General features: G+C 36.2%; 2 protein-coding genes across 2 annotated transcripts; both read left to right on the top strand.

Moving 5' to 3' along the window:
- Positions 1-4,260: 4,260 nt before the first annotated feature.
- On the top strand, positions 4,261-12,518 carry pias4b (protein inhibitor of activated STAT, 4b). Its single transcript, XM_022678865.2, has 11 exons — positions 4,261-4,398; positions 5,729-6,089; positions 7,034-7,118; positions 7,857-7,898; positions 8,079-8,169; positions 8,337-8,462; positions 9,053-9,158; positions 9,444-9,517; positions 10,005-10,165; positions 11,531-11,664; positions 12,100-12,518. The coding sequence occupies exons 1-11, from the start codon at positions 4,366-4,368 to the stop codon at positions 12,183-12,185; spliced, it is 1,299 nt and encodes a 432-aa protein (XP_022534586.2). The 5' UTR covers positions 4,261-4,365; the 3' UTR covers positions 12,186-12,518.
- Positions 12,519-13,384: 866 nt separating this feature from the next.
- Positions 13,385-22,839, top strand: map2k2b (mitogen-activated protein kinase kinase 2b). Its single transcript, XM_022678864.2, has 11 exons — positions 13,385-14,486; positions 15,802-16,012; positions 16,607-16,753; positions 17,896-17,973; positions 18,095-18,146; positions 18,264-18,388; positions 19,665-19,875; positions 20,202-20,254; positions 20,593-20,654; positions 20,809-20,854; positions 22,017-22,839. Exons 1-11 carry the CDS (start codon positions 14,398-14,400, stop codon positions 22,125-22,127), a joined length of 1,185 nt encoding a protein of 394 aa, XP_022534585.1. The 5' UTR covers positions 13,385-14,397; the 3' UTR covers positions 22,128-22,839.
- Positions 22,840-27,770: the final 4,931 nt, after the last annotated feature.

The following is a 27,770-nucleotide window of genomic DNA, read 5'->3' as shown; positions in this document are numbered from 1 at the left end:
ATTAAACCCATATCCAATGAAAGAGGACTCACATTCATATCAAACAGGATAGTCAGAGGTTCTCTTTAGTTTTTTATGGGACATGGCAAAAGTCATGGGACACCAATCATACCAATTATACCTATCCTTGTTCCAATTACTAATAGTGGTGGACATCTATAGTGGAGGACATCCCGTGCATGCTTGCAATTAATCCCACAATTTCCATGCAATAGTTAATAGATAAATAACCACAAAGACCACAAATACTGGGGGAGTTCTGGCTAATGGGTGCGAAAATTGATGGGGAAAAATAATTCAAAAATTAATTCTCGGTTATTACAGCACTCAAAACCAGCCTTCACCGATTCCTTATTAGGCACCAGCGCTGGGGCAGCAGGGAGGATGTGTGTGGTCAATAATATTGTCCATGTTTAAAGGCCCAAAAGTGGACAGTATTATTGACCACATCCTCCCCACCTTTGGTCAGCATTTTTTATTATTCTGTTTAATCACACCACAAGGCCTCGCCTAATACCTTTCATCCATTCGCATTCCATCTGTTGCCGCTCTTTCTTCTCGTTTCCCTCCCTCCTCCGCTGCCTCCGATTTGTCCAAACACTTCTCCTTCTCCTTTCTTTGCCCTTGTCCTCCCCCTCCACTCTCCCCATCTCGGTGCTCTAACGCACGGCTGTCTCCATCATGCTGCCGCCTTTAAATTAATATATTGATATTGACAAGCCATCTGCCACGGGGCATAAATTATTGGAAGGAAGAAGGCTTTGGTCACGTGACTTTTAGCATCCATGATGATATACACACCCCCCTCGGGGATGGACACTGTAGGTGCCATTTTGAAATGCACGGTGACCACTGGACACATGTTGGCTTTTGCAGATGGAGAGCCAGAAACCTTCAACGCAGAGCTTAAGGACCTTGTATAACATGGAATTAAAAGTATTGGGAAACTTGCTCATTCATTCTTTATCACAATACCCTGAAATCAAAGGTATTAAAGGAAATAAATCCAGCTATACCCTCTATATCATGTCTCTACTGCCCACCAAAGGTTACAAAAGAGTAGAAACCAAAATCAAAAAGATAAAAGATATCAAAAAGAATGTGTCCTACTACACTAAACCAACACCAGCAAACGACATGTCTCTCCAAACCATCACTGATTGGTGGAAACTTCACACTAGACCTCAAGCAGTTTGGACTGTGTGTCTCTCCACTCTTCCTCCAGACTCTGCTCCCTTGATTTACAAATGAAATGTAAAATTTACTGATGATCAGTGATGGTTTGGAGAGTCATGTCTGTCATCTGCTGGTGTTGATCCACTGTGTTTTATTATCAAGTCTAAAGTCAGTGCAGTGTTTGTTTTCCCCCAAAATCTTACAGCACTTCATGCTTCCCTCTGCTACTGACAACTTTTATGGAGATGCGGATTTCATTTTCCAGCAGGACTTGGCACACTGCTCACACTGCCAAAAGTACCAATTGGTCTTATATAATATTCTATTTTTTTGAGACACTGATTTGTGGGTTTTCTAATGTTGAACTGAATTAATGAAATAAAGTAACTTTTCAATGATATATTTTTTAGATGCACCTGTATCTCATTCTGTTTCTCATAATATGATTTCTAATGTTAGAAAAGAGTACAAAACATTGCTGCAAGGATTTGATTGCATTTAGTAACAAGATTACACACACACACAGGGATGGATAATGTAGGTGTTATATTTAAAAATGCATGGTGACCACTAAACAGATAGAAAGGATATGAAATCTGTTTTAAATAGAAAATAGAATACAATTGTTTCTCACAAAAATATCCTTGATTTTGTTGGGATAACTGTCTCCACTTTCCAGAGAAGGTCTTCTACTAGATTTGAAGATTTTGGAATAGAAGACATTGAACATGGAAGTATAATATGAAATCAAATGTGCTTGAACACCTGCTCATACATAATACGCTCTCACAATACTCTAAAATCAAGGGTGTTAAAAGAGTTTATACAGTTTTATACAGTTGGAGTTACTGTCTCCATTGTCCTGGTAGAAAGATTTTCTACTTAATTTTGGAGTTTTTATTAATTCAGCAAGATAACATCTACACACATCCCTCTCTCGAATGGACAGTGTAGCTGCCTTGTTCGTCATATGAACCATGCATTAAAGAAAATGGAATTACATCATGGAACCAAAAGTATTGGGACACTTGCAAAAGTGTTGAATGGAGCACCATCATTATTCCAGAGACCACATAGCTCTTTCACTGCTACACTGCTCCACAGCTCAGTGCTGGGAGCTTCTCAGCTAACAGAGAACCTTATAAGAATGTTTAGCAACATTTTGTAAAGGTTCCAGGAAAGTTAGCCTGTAGTGTCACAGTAATAAAGCTCCTAGAAACTAGGGGCTCTAGAGTGGTCCAGTGGTCTAAGGAGCTACCACTATGCCACTATTGCCATCAGCTGTCGGAGTCCTGAGAGAGCATACAATTGACCTGGCTCTCTCTGAGTGGGTAGATGATGGTCTTTTCCCTCATCACTTCTAGGGTGATGTCGATCAGCACAAGGCATCTGTGAGCTGATGTATCGGCACCAAGTTGCTGCACTTTCCTCCGAGGATGCTGTGATGCTACTCGGCAATTAGGAAAGGTACCAATAGGTTTATGTTTACTCAGCTTAAACAACTTAAAGGAGCCTGGCTTAATGCCTTCATGTATTAGCAGAAGGGATGTCCACAGATGTTTGGAGACATAGTGTGTAATCTGCATTGTTTGGAGGAGACCCAGCTTCTCTGCAGCCTGAACGCTCTGCAAATTTGTCAATGTTCTAATCATCTAGATGAGGCTCCATCGAGTTAAGAAGATCAGCCAATCAGCGGAGTGCCTCCAGTGCCCTCTGGTCAGTGTTGACCCACTGACCCCCCTCCTGCTGACCCCTGGGTCAAGGATCACCTTCAAAGGTCAACCATCTCTGGCCACTGCACTGGACAGAGTCATCTCCATGGATACCCAACTGCCCCAGGAGACACTGGGAGTCATGGAAACGACCCTGGGAGGAACTGGTCTGAAGTGGGGAGTAATGGGAGTTTTTTTTGAAGGACTTCAGCTCCCCCTGCTGGTCAGAAACTCAACCATCCACTTATAGAGCAGATCACTAGATCAGTAGATGGACCACTGAGGACCTCATTTTGTCCACTTCATACATATATGGCGCTGATCTCATACCCATAATCTGATATCAGAAAAGCAGAAAATACACAGACATGCCAAAAGTCATGGGACAGGAGTATGTAAATGGATCATTAAGTGTTACCTCAGGACATAACTGGAGAACACCCATACCTGTATAAGCTGAAAACCAGAGATGTATAGAAACAACGTATAACTACAACAATAAGTCAATATACTTATATACAGGTTTTAACAGCTTTATGATTACAGTGTATTTAAAAAATATGTATATGGTCATTTGCTGAGAAAAAAACATAATTAGATAACATAAACATATTTCTATCAATTCCTTCCCATAATTAGTGAAACCAACAAAAAATGAAGCCCTGAATAAAGCTGCAATTTTTTTGCCATAGTCTTCGTGTGTGGTCACAGAACCAAAGTAGATGAAAAATGGTTTCTGGTTGCATATACCTAAGTGTACTACATCGGTGTACAACTTTAATCTCGATAACAAAAATGATTTGACTGGGTTAATTTTAACTATTTCGGCATCTTTATTATTACTTTTACCATTTTTTTATATTCGTTATTTTTTACATGTGAATATAGTCAGGTATCTTTATTATTATTATTATTATTATTAGTAGTAGTAGTAGTAGAAGTAGAAGTAGTAGTAGTAATAGTAGTAGTATATTCAGGTATTATTATTTTTAGTATTAGTATTATATTTAGGTAATATTATTATTTATTTTTTATATTCAGGTATATTTATTTTTTATTTTCTTACATGTGAACATAGTCAGGCATCCTTATTATTATTATTATTATTATTATTATTATTATTATTATTAGTAGTAGTAGTAGTAGTAGTAGTAGTAGTAGTAGTATTTATTTTTTATATTCAGGTGTATTTATTATTACTTTTATTTTTAGTAGTAGTATATTCAGGTATTATTATTATTATTATTATTATTATTATTATTATTATTATTATTATTATTATTATTATTCGTTAGCCCTCACGTCATCACGGCAGCGTGCTCTGATCACGTGACCCGGGTCACGCCCTCTTTTCGGCGTGCGATTTCGGCTGCGGTTTAACCGGGAGTTTTGAAGGCTGTCAGCAGCGGATTAGCTAATCCAGCGTTACCTGACTGATTTATATATTTCAGTAGTTTAGACCCGCTGAGATTAACCCATGGGAATGTCTGCTGAACTGCTGGAAGCCACGGTAATTACCTTATCTTACCTTATATTACTTGATCTGTCTATCTGTATTGGTTTCTTAGTACTGGTAAATAAGTATGCCTAACATTAGCTACCTGTTTACCTGTTTGAGCTAACTAGTTAGCTATTTTTCCTTTAGCCACCTGTAGCTAGTTTAGCATTAAGATCATTTTAGCTGCAAAATAACAAACCTTACACTCTTACATTAAAACCACAAACTTGCTTTTAATGTACAGTCATTATTAAACCCCTTAAAGACCTTTAAAAATTAAGCATGGGCAATATTTTATAACATGACTGTAAGAAGTGCAATCAGTATCAGTTTCAACTTTTAAATATATTTTAAATACTTTAATATAATAACTATATTGAGTGATAGAGGTAGTTACAGGTAGTTAGTTCATTAAATTAAGCAGGTATGGGTAAATTGGGTGAAAATGGTTTTAAATTGTGCTCATTAATAAATTTATGTTTTGAATATTGATCCTTAGTCTGTTTTTATTTTATTTTATTATTCTTATGCATTTTTATTCACTATTATTAGTATTATTATTATTTCCCTTTTCTTCACAAGTCTTTCTAGTGAGATTCTCTCTTGCAGATTCTAAATGAGAAAACGCCCAATCTTGATTAGCTTATTTTCATCAAAGAAAACTTTACAATCTTATTAAGTAGACATGCAAATGTGCAAAATATAGTTATGTTAGGGACTTACCATACAATGAGGAGGTAGCTTATGTAGGGGACTTCCACACTAGTATTGGCAAAGAGAAGGAAGTACATGGTTTTCCTGAATATAAATTCACATGTTACAATCACAAATTTGATTCATTTTATTTATTTGTGTAATTTAAGCTTCAATTAAAACATGCATTTCATTGTGAATATGTTCTTTTAACAGAATTACAAATATATATTTTAAACAGTCAGTTAATAAGAGCAGGATGAAAGTTTGTAATTTGAAAGTTTCTGGAGTGTATTTCATAAAGCTAGAAGGTTAAGTCAATTATATAAATTGCTGTTTTGATGTGCTTGCTTAAGATTGCAGTCTTTTACAAGTTTGATTGTGCTTACATGATTTTGACTCCCTTAAAAATAAATGTAAAATGTCCCAAACATTATGGTGCCCTGAGTTGTTCCGTTTAAAGAAAGTCTGGAATGTGTGCAGTAATCAGATGTGATAGTTTATATTTAAAATATTAAACTGCAGCTCTGTCTTTGTCCCAACTTTTATAGAAAGCACTGTTCTTCCCTAATAATCATCTTTGCTTTAATTATTTTGTGTCTAACTCATTCTCTGAATTTTTATTTTCTACTTAAACCATCCCCCACAGAATATGGTGAAGAGCCTGCGAGTGGCTGAGCTGCGCGAGTTCCTCTCCTCTATTGGCAAGAGCAAGAAGGGCCTGAAGAAAGAGCTGGTCCAAAGAGTAACTGGGCTCCTCCAGAAAGAGAAAAGACCAGATCTGCTCTCCACCATCCAGGAGCTCTACAAACTCCGCCAGTCCACTACCGGCAAAAACAGGCGCTCGCAGGTCATCTCCATCCCGCCTTCTCCTGAGGTTATAGCCATGCCCACAGCTGAGTGCCTCAGCAAACCAGACGCAGTGACCCCCAGCATCGTCTCTGAGCCGCAGATGATCAAGCTTCCCTTCTATCAGACACTAGAGACCATTGTTCCTCTAGTGCCATTAGGTATGATAATATTATAAGTAGAGATGGGTATAACCACTGATTTACGGAATCCATGCGATTCAGATTCACAAGGCCCCAATTCGATTTAAATCGATTCAATATAGAATGTTTTAAGAGAATTTTATTATTAGTGCTGTAAACATTAATGAATTAACTCATACAATTAATCTAAAAACTTGAACATGTTATTTTTCTTTTTTGGCGCAAATCTGGTGACATATTAGCAGTTTAATTTATGTAGCGTATTGTTTAATCATGGTTAATGGTTAAAGCATATTGTTGTGATTAATACAGGTGGCCTCACTAATATAAATATAATTCTGTTTTGACAATCTTACATTATTTTTTTCATTCACATTTACAAATATTCACTCAGATTATAAAGCTTAAATCTTGAGAATAAAAGGAAAAGTGTGATTAATTCCAGTTGATTACAGAAAATTGTTGTGATTAATCTGATTTATTTTTTAAATTGAATGACACTGCTAATTGTTATTAGTCTTTTCCTATCATACATGTAGTATTGCATATGTTTTCATATGAAGAATTAGGCCAAAGCAATTACATTAATGTTTTATTTTTATTACAGCTTTGCTTTTGTCTAAAATAGTCAACTATTTAATACACTTATTTTTCAAATAACAAAAAATGAAACCTAACCTTATTAGTGTTGAATAGTAATAAGAGGGTGCACTGATTATGAGTTATTATTTTCTCCTTAAAATATGTTCAGTGTCTTAAAATACACCTTCTAATTGTCTCTGTTTTAAGTCTCACTTTAGGTATTTTCAGTATGGTTCAATAATAGGCCAGACTTATACACTGTAGAAAATTATAAGTATATAAGTATAAATCAGTCCAGATACATTTTTAATTGAAATTTAATGTGACTGAGGTGTTTTGCTTTTTCTCATATTCTAATTTGGATTGGTCTACTTTCACAGTGCCTGTTTCTGCTCATAAACTGCAGACAGATTCCATCACAGTGTGCCTGACTCCAAACCAGTGGACTCAGATCAGGAGCTCTCAGTAAGTTAACTCTTCCCTCAAGTCAGTCTGCAGCTGGTAAATAATAAATTAAATGCTTCACTGGTGATAAATCTGGCAATCGGGCAGGCCAAGGAACTGCTGCAATCTGGTGTAGACATTCATAGAAACCCTTGCTGTTTGTGGCCCAGCATTATTTTGCTAAAAAAAAAATTGCCAGTTGAAAGACCTGTCATGAGAGGCAAATATAGCTGAGTGAGTTTGTGTCCATTGTATCACTACTAGAGGTGATCACCTGTCATATGCGATGGATCCCCATATTACATCTACATCTACAGTTGGGGCAGTGTGTTACTGCACAGCAAAGGCAGGCTTCAAGCGCTCACCGCAAAGTCTTCACACTCAAACCGTTCCCCCAAACCTGGATTTGCCAATTAAAGACCATACGTTCATGCTGGTTTTCTCAGTCCGATGTTCCCTTTATCAAATTCTGTAATCTATGCAAAATGTCTTCAAGTGTGTCATAGAGGCCTGTATAGCAGTCAACAATGTGTCACCATGAGGTACACTACCCAAAAGTAGCCTAATCAGACCATACCACTTCTATATGTAACAATTTAGATATCTGCCTATCGAGTTTTGCATTGTGCAAACACACACACACACACACTCACAATAACTTCTTTGTTTTCAGATTTTAAAATGAGTTTTAATTACAAATATTACGTTTCTCTATATCCTGACTCTCCCAATCACTCATATTGCTCGTTTAATCCTCAGAGGGTCCAATTCCAAGCTGAAGTCCTTTCAAGTGGTGCTCAGGTAAGCTTTCACTAGCAAAGAGTCAGACTACGACTACTTTTTAGCTTCTTTCTTAAATTAACATGTGATTGTAGCACCTTTCTATTCATATGAGATCACCTGTATTTAACCTATATACAAACTTTTGAATTGTTGGTTATAGTATGTTTTTGGCTTGTCAGTAAATCTTGTGCATTTCAGAATTTGCTACACAGAGAGTGTTGGCGTTGAAGACGATCAATATCCACCCAAAATTTCTGTGTTGGTCAACGGCATAGAATGCGACCTACAGGTGTCTCTTACGTCTTTGATTTAGGCTAATCTAAGACTAATCTAATATTTTCTTTGTGCTTTTTATTATGTTCGTGCTGGAGTTTTATCTTCTAATACATAATCGTTATATATGTTGTCTCATAAAACCTTGTATATTTTTTCTGTTTATTTTATTGTGATTATCAGATCCGCTATGCATCCAGTAAGGAAGGCTTGGAGCCTTCTCGCCCCTGCTGCCCAATCAATCTCACCCCATTATTAAGACAGACCGCTGTGAACCGTGTTACTGTAATGTGGGGTAATTATGGCAAGGTACATCTCTTATGTTTGGATTTTTTTCAGTTTTAAAAATATGAGGCTTTCTCATAACAGCAATAACATGTTGGCTAATTGCTAACTGTTCCATCACTCACACAGAGTCATTCTCTCTCTCTCTCTTTGTGTGATGTGCTGTGTTGTCTTGTGCTGTGCTGTGTATGTGCTGAGTATGTGTTTTCTTGTGCTGTGCTGTTCTGCGCCGTACTATTCTGTGTACGTGTTGTTTTTGTGGTGTCTTGTGTTTTCTTATGCTGTGCTGTGTTTTCTTATGCTGTGTTGTTTTGTGCTGTGCTGTGTATGTGTTGTCTTGTGCTGGGTTGTCTTGTGTTTTGTGTTGTGTTGTGCTTTTATGTTGTATCTATCTTGTTTTTTGTGCTGTTGTGTTGTTTTGTGCTATGCTGTGCTGTGTTGTCTTGTGCTATGCTGTGCTGTCATGTGTCTTGTGCTGGGTTGTCTTGTGCTGGGTTGTCTTGTGTTTTGTGCTGTGCTATGTTTTTGTGTGTTGTGCTGTGCTGTGCTGGGTTTTGCTGTGTTGCCACGTGCTATTTTGTGTTCTGTGCTGTGCTGTGCTGTGCTGTGTTTAGCGCTATTCTGTAGCTGTATATCTGGTGAGGGCTTTCACCTCAACAGATCTTTTTGAGCATCTTCAGAACAAAGCTGTGGAAAGTGAGGAGCACTGCAGACAGAGAAGTAAGTGGTTTCTTTTTTTACATTAACTTTTTTGTAATAGTTGAGCAGTGCAATTTGATGTATGTTTATGCCAAAGATATGTTATATTGTATTTACATTGAAATAAAATGAATATTTTGATGTTTACCTATGGCCTTATTGATGGCCTTATCTGATTTAACAGACTAGCCATTCAGTCCAATAATTTGTCCTCTTTTAAAAATTATAGCTTTTTTTTTTTTTTTTTTTTTTTAAACCTTGCATTGTGTTCACTATATAAGATCCAGAACATTTAATCTCTTCCAGTTTGTGAGAAGCTGTGTTGCGATGCTGAGAATGAGATCGCCACCACAGGGCTGCAAGTGTCCCTGATCTGTCCTGTAAGATTCTACTTATTTATTGCATTGTAGTGAAAAATAGGATTTTATTAGGATCGTTTCTTTGCTGCAATTAAACAAAATGTTAACCCAACATAACTCAGTGTAACTTACAACAAAGTAATTTAAAGTAGCACTGTCCATTTTCAGAATATTAAAATAGTTGTGAAACAGTAAGTACATTTTAACAGTAAATAAATTATAAATAAAATGGAAGGATTAAAGCAGAATTTTTCTACCTCGTGATTTGTAATATATTTAATATGTTTTAGAAAGCTGAAATAACACTTTCTGATTTAATATCCATTTTGTTGTTACAGCTATAAAACTAATATTCCAAAAATTGCCATAAGTCTAAACTATGACTGAACCGGCACTAGTACAGTTACTAGTACAGTTCTTGAGTGATGTTGTACGATTCTGTAGATTTTGAATGGATGTGTGTGTACTCTTGTTTGATTTCATCTGTCTGTCTTCTCTACCTGGAAAGCTGGCGAAAACCCGAATGTCAGCCCCCTGTCGAGCGCAGCCGTGTGCCCACCTGCAGTGCTTTGACGCAGCCTTCTACCTGCAGATGAACGAGAGAAAGCCTAGGTGGACCTGTCCTGTCTGCCATAAGCCTGCTCTCTTTGAAACACTCCAGATCGATAGGTAGCATCCTCTTTACAGTCACTCACAGTGTTTGGTGTGACGGTCTGGTCGGGTTGGCTTTGTAAAAGGTTTTTTCTCATTTTAACCTCAAAACACAGACATTTTAGCCATTGCAAGGTGCCTATCTGACCATAACATGGATGTAAATTGATTTTCAAGTGTGTTTCATTTTTCTAAGCTCATTATTCATAAAAAAAAGGTCTAATGATCCCTCTTGCCCAAATCAGTACGTTTTACATAGCAATGAATTGCAATTAGTGTTTTGGTGACATTTTAATTTCACCAAAATGAAGGGAAGAAAAACAGGCAATGTCCTGAGCATTTTAGTTTAAACATCCCTTTAACATGACATTAGCATTACAAGTTTCTCTGGGTTTGATATTTAGATAATTCTCGGTGTGGGGGGGGGGGGAGAGAGAGACAGAGACTGTTATCAAATTTCACAGAAACAAACTAAGCAGACAAACAGGTTAAAAAAAACTGATATAGCTTCTTCAAAGAGTGGCACTACAGACTAAATTCACCAAAATGTCAAACTGTATACACACTCCTTCAAAAGTATTGGAACAGTGAGATCAATCCTGTAGAATCCATGTAGAATGAAAACATCTGGAGGTATTTACATCTGGATCTGATGATGAATTTAGGAGATAGACGGTTTTGTCTGAATCCACCTATTTTTCTTGTGAGCAAAAGTATTGGAACGTGTGACTGTCTGGTGTGTTTTGTTGATTATTTAAACAATAAATAGTTTTAGATTTGAATTTTGCCTGAGCAGACTGTGTATTTCCAGTTAGAGGAGTAAAAATCTGAAACATCAGAAAGCGGTTCATGGGTGAAAACAAGCAACTGTGAAGCTGAGGCAAAATAAAAAATCAATCAGAGCCATTAGACCATAGACAAATATTGGCCTTGACCAGTACAACTGTTTGGAATTTCCTGAAGAAGAAAGTCATCACTGGTGTACTAAGTAACAGATGTTAAACAGGTAGAACAAAGAAAACCACACAAAAAAGACCCTAAAACAACTGTGACATCAACAATAACCTCCAGTAGTGTGTAAAGGTATCATAATCTAATGTTGGCAGAATACTTCATGAACAAAACTACAGAGGCTTCACCAGAAGATGAAAACCACTAATTAGCAATAGGAACAAATAGAAAGGCCAGGCTGAAATTTTGTAAAGCCATAATATCTAACCATAATTCTGATAGTATGTTAATGTAGCAACAGTGTCCTTGTCCCCTTCATTGATGCGCCAACTCAAATGTACAGGACCTTGAACTTCCAGGTCCAAGGTTTGGGTCCACTATGGTAGAATGTATGGGGTCACTATGACTGTTGTTGCTGTTGTTGATCTGCAGTTTGCTGAGTAACATCCTCCAGAGCACAGAAGAAGATGTGGAGGTGATTGAGTACCTGTCTAATGGCTCCTGGAGACCAGTGAGAGAAGAGTGCGAGAGCAACAAAACCCCAGACCACTCTCCACTCAGCCTCAGTAAGAAAAAAAAAACTTTAAATACAGGTGCTTCTTAACAAATGTGAATATCATTGAAAAATTAGTTTATTTCGGTAATTCAGTAAACAAAAAAAAAATGAAATTTTATATTATATAGATGTATTACACACAGAGTTATCTATTTTAAATGTTAGTTTTTTATTGTTGATGATTAATGGCTTACAGCCAATAAACACCCAAAAGTCAATATCTCAGAAAATCAGAATATTATATATATAAACCAATTTGTACGTTTGGCAGTGTAGGCTGTGTTCCTGCTGGAAAATGAAAGTTTCACATTTTAAACTTAGTAACTTTTCAATGATATTCAATTTTTTAAGATGCACCTGTAAAAGAAAAAGCTCATACTATTTCTAATCATCCATTGTGATGTTTGTTTTCTGTACTCATGTACTTTTGACTATTTCTCTACAGAAAGTGAGCCTGTACTGCTAGACGACGTTGTGGATCTAACACAGTGCTCGACCGATGATGACGACTGTATCGATGATAAGTGGTGATGCTCTGTGAAAGAAGACTTTAAAGACCATTTGCTGATGATGAATACTCTTTTTTATTTTTTAGTGTTTCAAAGTATTATTTTTTATATTTATATATATCTAAACAAATATTGTCCTGAATGTTGTTTGTACCTCTTTCTATGTACACAAACTGTTTGCTGCTTACAGCAAGAAGAATAAAGGTTTATTTTTTTCTGCTGCACACTTTGATTTTTCTTTTTTCCTTTGAAATGTTTATTTAAGTTCTTTCTTTATTTTTTTTAACTTATGTCAGTGTGTGTATATATACATGTATAGAAAGAGAAGCATACAATAAAAATGATTTCAGACAAACCCTGGCATTGATTTTGTTGTTTTGTCCCAAAATATGAAGATACCTGTTATTATATGTGAAAGCATTGTTTTAATATGGTTAAGTGGGTCACTGTTTATAAGAGTATTAGTGATATCTGCCCCCCTATATGCAGTGCATCATTGGGTCAAGTATTAAAGACCATTCCTGCCACTTTGGGTGCTCATATACCACATGTTATGTGAATGACAATAACGTCTCCTTGAATGCTTGACTTTTCCCTATTGTACTGTACATAAAAAAACGAGATCAGGAAAAAAAATAAGACAGTTTCTCTGATTTTGCTATTTCTAGGTATATGTTTGAGTAAAATTTTAATTGTTGTTTTATTTTTTAAACTACGGACATTTCTCCCAAATTCCAAATAAATGTATTGTCATGTCATGTCAATGAAAAAATGACTGAAATAACAAAAAAGATGCAGATCTTTCAGACCTCAAATAATGCAAAGAAAACAAGTTAATATTCATAATGTTTTAGGAGCTCAGAAATCAATACTTGGTGGAATAACCACAGTTTAAATGCATCTTGGCATCATGTTCTCCTCCACCAGTCTTACTCACTGATTTTGGATAACTTTATGCCTTTACTCCTGGTGCAAAAATTCAAGCAGTTCAGCTTGGTTTGAGGGCTTGTGATCATCCATCTTCCTCTTGGTTATATTCAAGAGGTTTTCAATTTGGTAAAAAATCAAAGAAACTCATAATTTTAAGTGGTTTCCTATTTTTATCTTATTATTTTTTTACTAGAGCTGTACACTGAGAAAGATGCGTCTGCATACTTTTGGCCACTAACTACGTTAGCTGGCAAATCTCGCGAGATTTTGGACTTCGCTTCCTAGACCGAGCCCTGGCAGGAGCTGGCTAAGCTAGCTGTTAGTTAGCTAGGCTAGCTAACAACATAGCAAACTTAGCTAGCTGCCTTTCTGCTGTACTCTGAGACTCTGCGGGTATGGTAAACGGCTGATTTTTAGACCGCGAGGGGCTGGATGGTAGTATTTATTGGTCCTGGGCGTGTTGTCAGGTTTTAAAGGGATGTTGGGCGGATTTAGTGAGTGTTTAGTGAGTTAAGCTAACAGATCGGGAGTTTAGGCGGTTCATTGGGAAACAGGCAGGCTGGCGTTAGCTGAGGGTTAGCTGGGGGCTGGATAGAGATATAGAGAGAGTATCTACAGGTGCTTTAGCTGAAGTTAAAGCTCCTACACTGCCAGAACTTATTTTATTAGTTAATTAACAGATGCTTAATCTTTGTGGAAGTGAGTTTTTGGGTGAAGTGTTAGCTAGCTAGCTGCTATGCTGCTGTATCTTTAGTTTAGAACTGTCTAGGTGAGATAGAGTTAGTTAGCTAGATTAAGTATGCTAATATTTAAGCTCTCAAATGTGTAGGCCTCTCTCTTAAGACTTTATTATTTAAGAGAGACCAAGAGTATATAGATATTTACAGACATAATTGTATTATTTAGCTATTTAGCTAAAGTATCTAGTTAGATAGATATAAAGCTAGCTTGGCTAACTAGTTAGTTAACTGAGCAGCTTGCTAGATAAAGAAAAGCACCTGTTGGCAAACCTGCCTGATCTATTTTAACCTAAAAAAAAAACAGCTATCCTAAAAAAGTGGCAATTTAACTAGCTAGTTAGCTATTACCTAACCTAATACATACTACTGAGCTTTCCAAGACTATCTAAATAGCTGTTACTGTGTCTTCTACTCTGGATGGTTGCTTGAGCTCCATGATCTTGCTCATCAAAACTTCATCATCATCATCCACTACTTCATCATCTAAGAGCTCTTGCCCAGAAAAAAAAATCTAAACTAGCTACTTAGATAGATAGTTAGAACATCTAGTTAGAACATTAGAACATGGCACCCAAAAAAAGACCAGGACCCTTGGTCATAGGTGGCACTGGAGACGCCCAGACCACAGGATCCAACATAGGAGCTGCATCAGAGTAAGTTCTCACCTGTTAGTTTTATTATAAACATAACACAACACACATAACACAGAATGTTAAAGTTTATTTTGTGATATTTGTATAATGCAAATATATATGAACGCAGTGTGTAAGACTGGTGGAGGAGAACATGCCAAGATGCATGAAAACTGTTATAAAAAACAAAAAACAGGGTTATTCCTCCAAATATTGATTTTTTTTTAACTCTTAAAACTTTATGAATATGAACTTATTGAACGCATTATTTGAGGTCTGAAAGCTCTGCTTTTTTTGTTATTTCAGCCATTTCTCATTTTCTGCAAATAAATGCTCTAAATGACTATTTGTTATTTGGAATTTGGGAGAGATGTTGTCCATAGCCAATAAGGCCCTTAAATGACATCAGGAATGATATTTAAGGGTATTTTTGACAGTATGACAAAACATTGAATAAAAAATATTTTTATATTGCATTGGACAGTGGTTCTCAAAACTGTGGTACACGTACCACTTGTGATACTCGAAGCATCCTAAAGTGGTACACTAACTAGATGACCTCAGAAAAAAAAATATTAAGGACTAATCTATTAAGTTTGTGTGTGTTTAGTGCTTTATGTACATAAGCTACCGGTACACTTTAGGCCTTTACTTGTAATTATTAACTTATGATTTTTGGTTTATTGTTTATATTTGAAGTTTTTGGTTAGATTATCAGGTTTCTTGGTTGTAGTTACTGTTGTTTACAAACTAGAAAAAAATACATTCCAGTGCTTGAAATTGATCAAATATTTTTCATGGTTTTGCATATCGTCACAAATATCACCATCACAAAAATACTGTGAAAATTATTTTAGGGCCAAATCGCCCACATTCAGTATGCAGTGATATCTGCAAGCCTCTGATATAACTTCATGACTAGTTTTGCAGCAATCCAGGGTGCATAAATCATTATTATTTTTTCAGTAAGTGTATATATGTACAGTCATTAAAATAACTAAAATAATCTTCACTGTGTTTGGCTCTTGGCCGCTGTATCTCTCACTATGAGTTGTATATTGGAGTCACTTATTGAACAGAGTTCCCTTATTAAGGTCTTAATGTAGGCTATCATGCTCACACTACTCAAGCCACTATCCAACAGGAAAAGAATGCAGCATTTCCTACTGTTATCAGCACGATGCTGACACTGATAGCTAAGATCAGTGCCATTTTCTTCTTGTTTCTAATTGACTGAATTAATTGCTTTGGCTACAAACAGATCCATTCTTGAAGTGTTAATAGGTATGGATTTCTGGCCCATAATTACTCTGCCTGTTGCTTGTATCCTTGTCAGAGCAAACCTAGAGGCCCTTCAGAAGAAACTGGAAGAGCTTGACTTGGACGAGCAGCAGAAGAAGCGTCTGGAGGCCTTCCTCACGCAGAAAGCCAAAGTAGGCGAGCTGAAGGACGATGATTTTCAGCGCATCTGCGAGCTGGGAGCAGGAAACGGTGGCGTGGTTAACAAAGTCTGCCACAAACCCTCTGGGCTGATCATGGCCAGAAAGGTGAGGTTTTGATGAAGAATATGATTCTGAGAACATCTTGGGTTTTGTACACCACACAAAATGGTTTAAAAATGTTATTTAGGGGCATCCTGATAGGTCCTGATAGACTTAAGATAAGTTGCTGGTTGGCTGTTTGGATTCTCTGTACACATGGATGCTGTCTTTTTCTCATTTTTGCCAGTAAATGCTTTATGCATATATAACACCTTAGCAACCACCTTAGAAACGTTTCCAACCAGTGAGCAACACAATAGCATCTTAGCAACTGACAGCTGTACCATACCAACACCTTAGCAACCACCTAGCAAACACTAAATAATTTCTTAGCAACCAACAGCTATATTAAAGCAACCAGCTTGTGACCATTTAGTACCATGTTAGCAACCATCTGGGATACCATAGCAATGCCATAGTAACCCCCTGACATACCATAGAATCTGTTGTTAACTTTAGATGCAAATTTAGCTGCACATCCGTTTGCTTTTCTTTCAGGAAACGCACTTTTCTATTTGCAAACAAGTAATCCAACTTCATGATCCTAAATCATTTATTAAGAAATATTTTCTGATGCTTTTATGACTTTCTTCCATTTAGCTGATCCATCTGGAGATCAAGCAAGCAATCAGGAACCAGATCATTAGAGAACTGCAAGTCCTGCACGAGTGCAACTCGCCCTATATAGTTGGCTTCTATGGAGCTTTCTACAGCGATGGAGAAATCAGCATCTGTATGGAGCACATGGTAAGTCAGTAAACAAGGGCTGGATATTTTTGTAGACCTTTTTTGTGCTTGTCTTGCTTAAGCACACATGATTCAATTTGCCTATTATAATTGCCAGGTTTATTAGGCCTGTTTGAGCAGGGAAATCAGCAAACTGCTGGACTGCTCACTCTGTTGCACACCACTTCTGTAAATATAGTGTAAACTGTATAAACTTATGAACTGTATAAACTTATGAACTGAAGTCAGTTACATGGTAGACACAGAGGGCAAAATATTGCTAACAAAAAAACAATTATCTGGAACTAGGGCTGCAACAAATGAATATCTTAGTAGTCAACTAACCTGCTGATCTTTTTTTATTTATTTATTTATTTTTTTTGATTAGTCGATTAGTCAGAATTATTTTTTATAGTGCCCTCCATTTGTACTTCCTACTGGTGAGGACTGCTAAACATTTAGTCCCCAAGACCAATTTTGCTGCAAATTTTGATAAGCTTGTCCTACATTTATTAACTAAAACATTCTCACAAACTAGATGTTATTTTTAGGAGATTCTAGGATACTCGCATATGTTTTTTACTTTTTTTCATACTTTTTTTTTACAAGGAGATACCTGCCTGAAGCTATAGTTTGTCTAAAAAAATATTTTTTGTTGTTGTCTGTAGTTACTATAAAATATGATTTAATTTTAATGGACTGGACAGAGTACAGTATTCCCCTAACACTTATCCAGCTAACGTTAGTGTAATTCATGTTAGAAATGTTAATGCAGGAGTGAAGCCTGTTTAAACTCCTAACTCTCCTCAGCAGCTCTCTGCAGTAATTTAACTCTAGACAGACTGTAGAATATTTTGGAGTAATATCTGTTTGTTTTTTGTAAAATATCCTTAATTTCAGGTAAAGTAATAAATGAGCGGTTGTCCCTGTACTTTTGTCCATGTAGTTTATGTCAGCGATGTCTATAGTTTGAAGTGCTGCAAGCAGGGATGCTCTGTGTTCCATCTATTTGGCCAGCATGCCATTTGCTGGGCACAGGATGGTGTTGGCAGCACTTCCAGTTTTCTGCTCACAGAGCAAATGAGTCAGTGAGTGGTTTGAACAGAGGGACGAAGATTGTGAGACAAGAAGATTATAAAATGTACATGTGTCTCTTTCCACAGGATGGAGGCTCATTGGATCAGGTACTAAAAGAGGCCCGAAGAATTCCAGAAGAAATCCTGGGGAAAGTCAGTATAGCTGTAAGTATTCATGGTTTGAATCACTCACACCTCACATTTTTTTAATCTGGGTAATCTAATGACTAAATATTTTATTTGTTTGCTCAAAAACAATAATTTGCTCTCTTATGCCATCCTACAGGTTTTAAGAGGTCTTGCCTACCTGAGAGAAAAGCACCAGATCATGCACAGAGGTAACAGGACAATATCTAGAAGCTTAACTTAGTGTTGTGTTGTGTTAAAATCTCAACATTGATGACTTCACTGCATATTTCATATGTATAAAAATAAGTTTATTCTTATGTTTGTAGATGTCAAGCCCTCAAATATACTGGTCAACTCAAGAGGGGAGATCAAGTTATGTGATTTTGGAGTGAGTGGCCAGCTCATCGACTCCATGGCTAACTCTTTTGTAGGCACAAGGTCTTATATGTCGGTAAGTCAGTTTTTATTGTATTAAAGGAGAAATCTGGTGTGAAATTGACTTGGGTTGTAGTGAAACATGATAACGAGTACAACCTATGGCAAATAGCTCACATCAATTCACCCCAGCATTCCAAAATATAGTGCTTTTAGCCGATGCTCCCAACAGGCTTTCATGCTAATGATGGGGGCATAGTGCTGCCCATGCAAAGACATCACTTATTGTGACTATTCGGGCTACAGGCCAATAATACTCACCTCTGAATGGCCAAATATCTAGCACGGCTAGCAGTTAATGCTAATACTGCTCCAGCCTCAGTGCTGGAGAACTTTAACTGAAACTCCTATATAACACTGTACTTCAGTGGAGTGGCTTTACTGCTCCTTAAACCTGACGGGTAAAATTCATACTTAAGACGCAGTGGATAATAAGGCACACTGACCCTTTTTGGGAAAATTAAAGAATTTTTAGTGCACCTTATAGTGCAAAAAATATGGTAAGTTCAAAATAGCAGTGCCCAGAGAACTACCTGAAGGTATTGTGAGTATAAAAAGTGTTTTAAATAAACTATCTGGGCACTTTCAAAATTCTCAGTGCCTTGTTTTAAATATCAAGACCCTCAGAACCAATGAAGTGTTGAGCTACTTTGCGCTTGTTAATGGTGTAAAAATAGTGATTTCTTTGCATGGGCAACTCTATGCCCTTATCACTAGCATTATCTGCCTGTTGAGCATCGAGTAAAATCTCTGCATTTTGGATGGCTGGGGGTTAACAGACGTGGGCTATTCGATAAAGTTTGTACTCGTTATGACTTCAAGTTCTGTTTTTAAAAAATCAGTCACTTGCATTTTTCTTTTTTACAATTAAAAGAAGTCAAATTTTATGTCCGATTAATTTTACCCCAATAATAGACAAAGCAGTATGAAAATGTTGCCTTGCAAGGAACTTGAACACTGGCCAGTGTGGTCAGGGTGTGTTATCAAGCAAAACCTGGTTGTGTTTTTCATGTGTGTCCAAGAATACATCATAGAATTGTGGACATTACTACCCACAGTGGACCATGCAGTGGGTGGTAATGATTGTGACCAGCAGCATCTGGCCAGAATTGTCCTTGCAACAAAGCAGTTATTGCAGAAAACCACACACACACCTCACAAATCAGTGCAGTGATTTAGCTTCCATGGGACATGGCAAAATTCATGGGACACACAGTACATGTTCCTGTCCCATGACGTCTGGCATATCAGTGTAATCGAGTGTAATTTCTTTCTGTATTTCTGTTTCTAAGCCGGAGAGATTGCAGGGCACTCATTACTCAGTGCAGTCGGATGTGTGGAGTATGGGACTGTCTCTGGTGGAGCTTTCTATTGGCCGCTACCCAATCCCACCCCCAGACCCCAAGGAGCTGGAGGCCATTTTTGGGCGGCCATTGATGAACATGGAGGGAGAGACACTAAGCACGTCGCCACGCCCCAGACCTCCAGGCAGGCCTGTCAGCGGTACGACATTTCATACTAGTTAATAACTAGTTAATCAATTAATTCTGTATATGGTTTGATCAATTTTGAATTTCTATTACAAAACTTGTTACAACTGTCCCTCAAAAACTTCATATCTCCATGTCGTGTTTTTGACTTAATAGTAATTCAGTTACTGCAGTTGTTCTTAATTTGTTTGTCATAAATTCATGTTAAGTGGATCTAATGGAATTATTCAAAATGGCCTTTTTAATAATACATTTTCTTTGTGTCACACTGACGATATGTTGTATCTTTACCGTTGGTTAATTTTTGAAGTTTAATTGAATATGTATTGCTTTCTGTAGGACATGGACCAGCCATGGCTATTTTTGAGTTGCTGGATTACATAGTCAATGAGGTAAGAATTAATTAAATTTTTGTTTCAATACAGTAGTACAATACAATTTTTTTAATGATCATATAATAAATATTGCATCCATCTAAGTTTTGACTCCCTTATTAGGAGATTATAGGGTAATATAACAGAACTAGGATTTAGCATTCTCCTCAATGCGTGTTGAGCTGTCTAGTCACTTTTTTTTAATGCTGTCAATTCTAAAAGAAGTCATTGGCTTGCTTTTAATAATAAGAACGACTTTCAAAAGAGTGATAGGTGGAGTCCTAGGCATTTGGGTGGGAATTTGAAATTAAATTGCATCTAACTCTTCTGTTTTTTTTTTGTTTGTTTTTTTATAGCCTCCACCTAAACTGCCTCATGGAGTTTTCACTGCAGATTTCCAGGACTTTGTGACCAAATGGTGAATATCATAACTTATATTTATTCATTTTAGTGGAATTGGTCATATTTATTTGCTAGCAACACCATTGTATTGCTTTTGTATGTAAAAAAAATGTCTTGTTATACAAATTAAAACTAATGGCTGTTTTTGTTTATTTGTTTGTTCTTTGTAGTCTCATCAAAAATCCTGCAGATAGAGCAGATCTGAAGATGCTGATGGTGAGTCTTTTCTGCACATATTTTCCTTCTATATGGTTATGGAATAATCTTGCACTGTAATTTTGTTTGGCATATATTACCTACTCTTAAAGAACCTACATAGCTTTGTAGAAGAAAGTTAGACTATATAATTATTTATAATAATAGGGATGTCTCAATCACGTTTTTTGCTATTTGATTTGATAAACAATATCGTCACACTGTACCAGTCTGTTAAAGAACTCCGGTGTGAAATGGTCTTTGGGTGAATTAAAACATGATAAAAAGTACTTACCTTTGTTGAATAGCACACCCCTGCTCTCCTGCAGCTTTCTGAGATCCAGTAATTTTATGCACTAAACACAAACAGGCTTTAGAATGAGTGAGATGGGGCAAATTTAGCATATTCTGCAGATAAATTGCTTTTTACACAGATATCCAGGGATCAGTTGCTCCACACTTCATTGGTAGAATCTGGAGAGCCCTGACATTTAAAATGAGGCATTAAATAACTTTAAAACTGCACAAGAAGCTTACTAAAAAACACTCTTTACATCCCATAGCGTAGGTAAATCTTTACATTTACGTCACAATAAGTGAACCGTCGAGCACAAACTAATAGGTAGGATAGTTGAGCAGATTCCAAAATTAATTCCTTGGAAATGCATGAATTCCAACTGTTGCTGAAAATATCTGGTTACTGTCGATTTTAGAATTAAAAGAAAAAACAACAAATTACATAAACATTGCTCAAAGTGTTTTACTATTCAATGGTTGACTTATTGTAAATTTAAGATGGCAGTGCCCGGAGATTTAATACCGTCTGGAAGACACCAAAGGGGGCGCTCTACTACAATAAAAGCTAAAAATCTGAACTGGATCAGTCGAAACATGCAGCCCTAGACCTGTCTCAATCATTTTTTTTGTGCATTTTAATTGGAGTCCCAGAAATTATTGCAGTAAACCATATTATTGTCATTTTAAGACCAATAAATGCTACTGATATCAGGGTAAAATAATAAAAAAAAGCATTAAAAACAATTATACCTTTTTAAAGACAACACAATTGTAATTAATGATAGATGGGAAATATACACTTTTTTTTCCTTACTTACTTATAAAATACTGTTCACTGTTATTATATATGTGAACTAACATAATAAATATGTTATTCTCTTTCCAGAACCACACGTTTATTAAGCGCTCAGAGGTGGAGGAGGTGGACTTTGCAGGCTGGCTGTGTAAAACTATGGGCTTCAACCAACCCAGCACACCAACCCGGACAGCAGAATAACTCCTGAAATGAGAGAAACACGTTCAGTTTTCCCCTCAAACACACACACACACACACACACACACACACACACACATATATATACACACACACACACACACAAACTTTCTCTCTTAGTTTCTTCTCTCTGTTGTTTGTCATCATTTATCTCGACACATTTTTGCACACTGTTCTCATTTTTACAGAGTGATCTGGATACACACACACACACACACACACTCCCACAGACACACACACTGCCCGAGTGAAAGGTGATGAGCAGTTTTATATGAGCTGTATCCTGCTCATACAAAAAACGTATACACACCCACACATACAGAGAGTCACATCTGAGTATATTTTTCACATCCATGTTATATGCATGCAGTCACACGTACACACACACACACACATTATCGCACATTATATTTCAGGCCTCTCAGGTGAATCTTTATAAATATATATATTATATTAAATAAGTAATTGTATAGATGTATGCCTTTATCTGGGCCTAGATTATGTGCTACAGTTAATATATAAATATTATAAAATACAGTATAAGGACAAAATGTTCACCTCAGTCACTGTTGTGTCAGGCGGTCATGATGATTTGAGTCGTTCTTTAGTCTTTCGTTTTTTTTTTCTCTTTTTTTTTGCAGTCGACATGAACCAGAAACGATTGTATGTGGCGTTCAGCCTTTATCTCAATAAAAAAAGAAAAGAAGAAAAAAAATCTCTTGTGATTGCAGGAGTTCATTTCTACTGTAAGTGCTTTTCCATTATGAGATAAGGTAATCGTAGGCAATCTAATTGCTTTTATTGTATTAACCACACTTTTATCAGTGGACTATACAAATAGACTGGCTTTTAATGTGGCTGTTCCATTAACAATGAATGGTGTGGAAAAGTGTGTCAATCTACTGTACTTCCGCGTAACCAATACAGCACTTGTTTATTTGTAGTTTTATTTTTATCTTTCTTTACTCCTATTAATTTTCATTTTTTTAATTCAAACCAGATACACAGAACCCACTGATTAAAAAAATAAATAAAAATCCCATAACATGATTCTGCCACCCCCCATGCTTCACTTGTTGGGATGACACTGTCGGCCACTGAGGGCTAAGAAGAATACAGCTCTGGAAAAAAATTGAGAAAAAAAACGGTTTCTGGATCAATTTCTCTGATTTTGCTATTTATAGGTATATTTTTGAGTAAAATGAAAGTTATTGTTTTATTCTATAAACTACGGACAACATTTCTCCCAAATTCCAAATAAAAATATTGTCATGTAGAGCATTTATTTGCAGAAAATTAGAAATGTCTGAAATATCAAAAAAGATGCAGAACTTTCAGACCTCAAATAATGCAAAGAAATATATTCATAAAGTTTTCAGAAATCAATATTTGATGGAATAATCCTGGTTTTAATCACAGTTTTAATGCATCTTGGCATGTTCTCCTCCACCAGTCTTACACACTGCTTTTGGATAACTTTATGCCTTTACTCCTGGTGCAAAAATTCAAGCAGTTCAGTTTGGTGGTTTGATGGCTTGTGACCATCCATCTTCCTCTTGATTATATTCCAGAGATTTTCAATTTGGTAAAATCAAAGAAACTCATCATTTTTAAGTGCTGTCTTTATTTTTTTTCAGAGCTGTATGTGTCAGATGTGTGTCATCAGTCATGTCAAATGTCTGCTGCACTAACAGGCTATATACGAAGAGTCCTTCCGTTTGAAAAAACCTTCTATGGCTAAGAACTGCAGCGCACTTAAACTGCAGTCTAGGTTTTGGGACTCTGCTACTTAAAGTAATTTTTAAAAGTGAAAGTAAGCTGATTAAGTGGAGCACTATAATAAATGTCAGGAAAATTTGGCCTTGTTTACTTAAGAATGTCAGACTGATTACAATATCTCAGGGTTATGTAAGCTGAGAAAACATTTCCTAGATAAGTATGAGAACATTAGATTTTATCATCCGTTCACAAACCTGCTATTTAAGAATCTTTTTACATAACAAATGAATCTTTGACACAAAGTTAATGTGATGCACATTTTTTCTTTAGACCACTTAAAACCTTTTACACCTGTAATTTTAGAATGACGTCACATTTAAATGTGTTTATGTAATTTTTGTTGAGTTTCTTTTTTTTTTACCTACAATATAAATCATCTAAAAACAAATCGAATATCATTGAAAAGTTACTTTATTTTAGTAATTCAGATGAAAATGTGAAACTCAAATATTATATAGATATATTACACACAGAGTGATCTATTTTAAGCGTTTATTTCTTTTATTGTTGATTATGGCTTACAGCCCATAAAAACCCAAAAGTCAGTGTCTTAGAAAATAAAAATATATATATAAGGCCAGTTGGTACTTTTTGGCAGTGTGCCAAGTACTGCTGGAAAATGAAATCTGCATCTCTGTAAAAGTTGTCAGTAGCAGAGGGAAGCATGAAGTGCTGTAAGATTTTATGGGAAAACAAAACTGCACTGACTTTAGACTTGATAATAAAACACAGTGGATCAACACCAGCAGATGACTCTCCAAACCATAGAGTTGAGGTGGATTTAATTTTCCAGCAGGACTTGGCGCACTGTCCACACTGCTAAAAGTACCAGTTGGTCTAATATTATATTCAAGATTTTCCATAATCATCAACAATAAACGGAATAAACGCTTAAAATAGATCAATCTGTGTACAGTAATACATCTATATAATATTAGTTTAACATTTTGAACTGAATTACTCAAATAAGGTGACTTCTCAGTGATATTCACATTTTTTGAGATGCACTTGTAGAACCACATATGAAAGGCTGTGTTTACATAACTGTTCCATAGTGCTCCAGTTTAAGTACTGTCATCAGTTTTTGTATTTAAACAATACAACTAGAACCCCCTGATTTATACAAATAAAAAATAAATCCTATAACACATGATGCTGCCACCCCCATGCTTCACAGTTGCATTGTTAAGCCTGTGCCACATGAAATGTATGGGAAAAAAAAGACTTTGTCGCTTTCTTGCAAACTCCAAATTAATTTTTAAGTTGTTTTTTTTTTCTTTTGTTAGTAATAGCTTCTATTTAGCAGCCAAGATGTATGCAGGACTTTTGATATCACGGACTGACTGCTTATTCTTTAGTGTATTGTCTTTAAATGATTTATTATGGACTCGTTTGTAGTATTGCAATTGCTCCTTTCAGCCACCAGACGGTGGAAATGAGCTACATACAGTATCTGAGGTCACAGGTTGGCTAAAAAAAACTCAGATTAATCTAAACTGATATTGAGAGGTTTGCTCTGTAGTCACAGATCCACAGATTCATGTTTAAACTTCAATCAGAACATCCTATGTTCTTATATTGTTTATTATAAATAGGAAATCTGCTTAGGCAGTGTTTTAAGGACAGATTAGTACTCTTCATCTATGGAGAAGTTTCCCAGACAGGGATTAAGCCTAAACCTAACCTGGACTATACAGCATTTTACATGTATATTTTCCATATAAAGCAAAATATATACTACAACTAGGCTTAATCCCTGTCCAGGAAACTGCCTGTATGAGAAGCCGTGTAGGATCACTCTTTGTGACATACATTAACATAAACGAAGGATGGAATCTGATCCTGGATTAGTAATCCTGCTCCAAATCGCTTTATGCACACTACTGATTAGACTTGATTCTCTGTCAGTGGGTCGCGTCGCTGTAATCTGATCACTGAGCCGGAGACAGTGTGATCAAATCTCCATTTGCTAATTTGAGAACTAGTTTTAGTCCTTTCTTCTTCATATTTACTGATAATGACACTTCAACCAATGGTACACTGTTGGGTAATGTAACATCTTTCTGTGATGTTGCTTTTAGAGACATTAAACTTATGAGATCATGTTCTATTTACCACGTATTTTGAACTATTCTAACTGTATTCTAGTTTTTTTAGAGACATGACTTTGTTTTTCTTGTGCCTGCTGTATATTTGGGACCTTTACTGACAAGGCAACACAAATTGATGAACCTTCCCAGTTGTCTACCTAGTTAACACATTAGTGCCCATTCCATCAGTAGCAAAATTACACATTTAACATACAAGAACCATAATCAGCAATATTGCCGCATTGGTATTTTCTAAGCTTAGCTAAACAGTTAGCACCCATTTTACCACAAGAGAACTCTCCACTCTCTTGTGGTAAAAAAAAGTCTCTCAACTTTTGCTACAAAGCACAAAAACACCCTGAAACATGAGGACATTTAGGATTAAAGGCTGTAATTTTGGAGAAAGCTAGAATTTGATTCTTTTTAAAATTGTTTACTGATGGAACTGGCACTAATTTGTTTGTTTTGAATATATAAATGCTAGATGGGTGTTACAGTGTGGCAGGTTGATTGCTATTGTATACCACATGGTTTCCATGATGTTGATTAGTGGTTCCAATCTTGGGACCAATCAAAAATCTGTAGGCAAGTGCACATTACACAATTAGACCAAACTTGATTCTTGATTTGGAGTGATCTCAATATACTGAAACAATTCAACCATTAGATATAGAGAGTGGATAGTATTTTTGGGCCTTATGAATAGGTTAGGTATTGTTCCTTAGCTTTCTTATACACCCTCTTAGCTAACAGAGACTTTTAAAGTGGTTAGAAGACCACATAAATGGTTCTTGAATGTGCCTTTAATAAAGAAAAAAACGTTTGAGGGACTGTACATCCAAACTACAAATCATAGTGAACAGAATGGCTCTATATAGACCCATAACAACTAATGCACTGTAGTAGTATTTTGTTTCATGGTTAAATGGATCTTTAAACAAACAAATAAACCTTGTGGATGTTTCCCTATGGAAGCTTTAAAGAGATAAAAGTTCAAGTTAGCATCATATAGGATTCCAATATTGTTTATGAATCAAATAACATAATATATACAGCTCTGGAAAAAAATATATAAGAGACCACTTAAAAATGGTGAGTTTCTTAGATTTTGCCAGATTGAAAACCTCTGGAATATAATTAAGAGAAAGATGGATGATCGCAAGCCGTCAAACCAAACTGAACTGCTTGAATTTGTTCACCAGGAGTAAAGGCATAAGGTTATCCAAAAACAGCATGTAAGACTGGTGGAGGAGAACATGCCAAGATGCATGAAAACTGTGATTAAAAACAGGGTTATTCCACCAAATATTGATTTCTGAACTCTTAAAACTCTTATGACCTTGTTTTCTTTGCATTATTTGAGATCCTTTTTTATTTCATCCATTTCTCATTTTCTGCAAATAAATGCTCTAAATGACAATATTTGTATTTGGAATCTGGGAGAAATGTTGTCTGTAGTTTATAGAATAAAACAACAATGTTAATTTTACTCAAACATATACCTATAAATAGCAAAATCTGAGAAACTGATTTACAAAGTGAGTGTACTGCAGCATTGGACTGCACCGTTTTTATGTTAAAATTTTTTTCTTGTGATTTCCAGCAGCAGTCTTAATTAAACAACCCCAAACCCCCAAACAGACACTCACTCACATGTTCACACGAACCACCCCCCCTTCTCTTCTGAAACACACTGCTGTAGTCTGGGGCCATCATCATCACCACCATCATCTGATGTTTTATCTCTAAAAGAGCTCAACTCCTCAAGCCCAAATCA

The sequence above is a fragment of the Astyanax mexicanus genome, chromosome 4 (genome assembly GCF_023375975.1).
Source record: "Astyanax mexicanus isolate ESR-SI-001 chromosome 4, AstMex3_surface, whole genome shotgun sequence".
NCBI lineage: Eukaryota > Metazoa > Chordata > Actinopteri > Characiformes > Acestrorhamphidae > Astyanax > Astyanax mexicanus.
Note: the sequence above shows the minus strand (reverse complement) of the source record. Positions and strands in the feature narration are given on the sequence as shown.

What these genes read in the sequence shown, in the direction of transcription:
- pias4b (XM_022678865.2), top strand. Translation starts at nt 4,366, where the DNA reads ATGGGAATGTCTGCTGAACTGCTGGAAGCCACG. An exon ending in AAGTGTCCCTGATCTGTCCT is followed by an intron (nt 9,518 to 10,004) that starts GTAAGATTCTAC and finishes CTACCTGGAAAG; the next exon opens with CTGGCGAAAACCCGAATGTC. An exon ending in GAAACACTCCAGATCGATAG is followed by an intron (nt 10,166 to 11,530) that starts GTAGCATCCTCT and finishes GTTGATCTGCAG; the next exon opens with TTTGCTGAGTAACATCCTCC.
- map2k2b (XM_022678864.2), top strand. Translation starts at nt 14,398, where the DNA reads ATGGCACCCAAAAAAAGACCAGGACCCTTGGTCATAGGTGGCACTGGA. An exon ending in TGGATTACATAGTCAATGAG is followed by an intron (nt 20,255 to 20,592) that starts GTAAGAATTAAT and finishes GTTTTTTTATAG; the next exon opens with CCTCCACCTAAACTGCCTCA. An exon ending in CAGATCTGAAGATGCTGATG is followed by an intron (nt 20,855 to 22,016) that starts GTGAGTCTTTTC and finishes TTCTCTTTCCAG; the next exon opens with AACCACACGTTTATTAAGCG.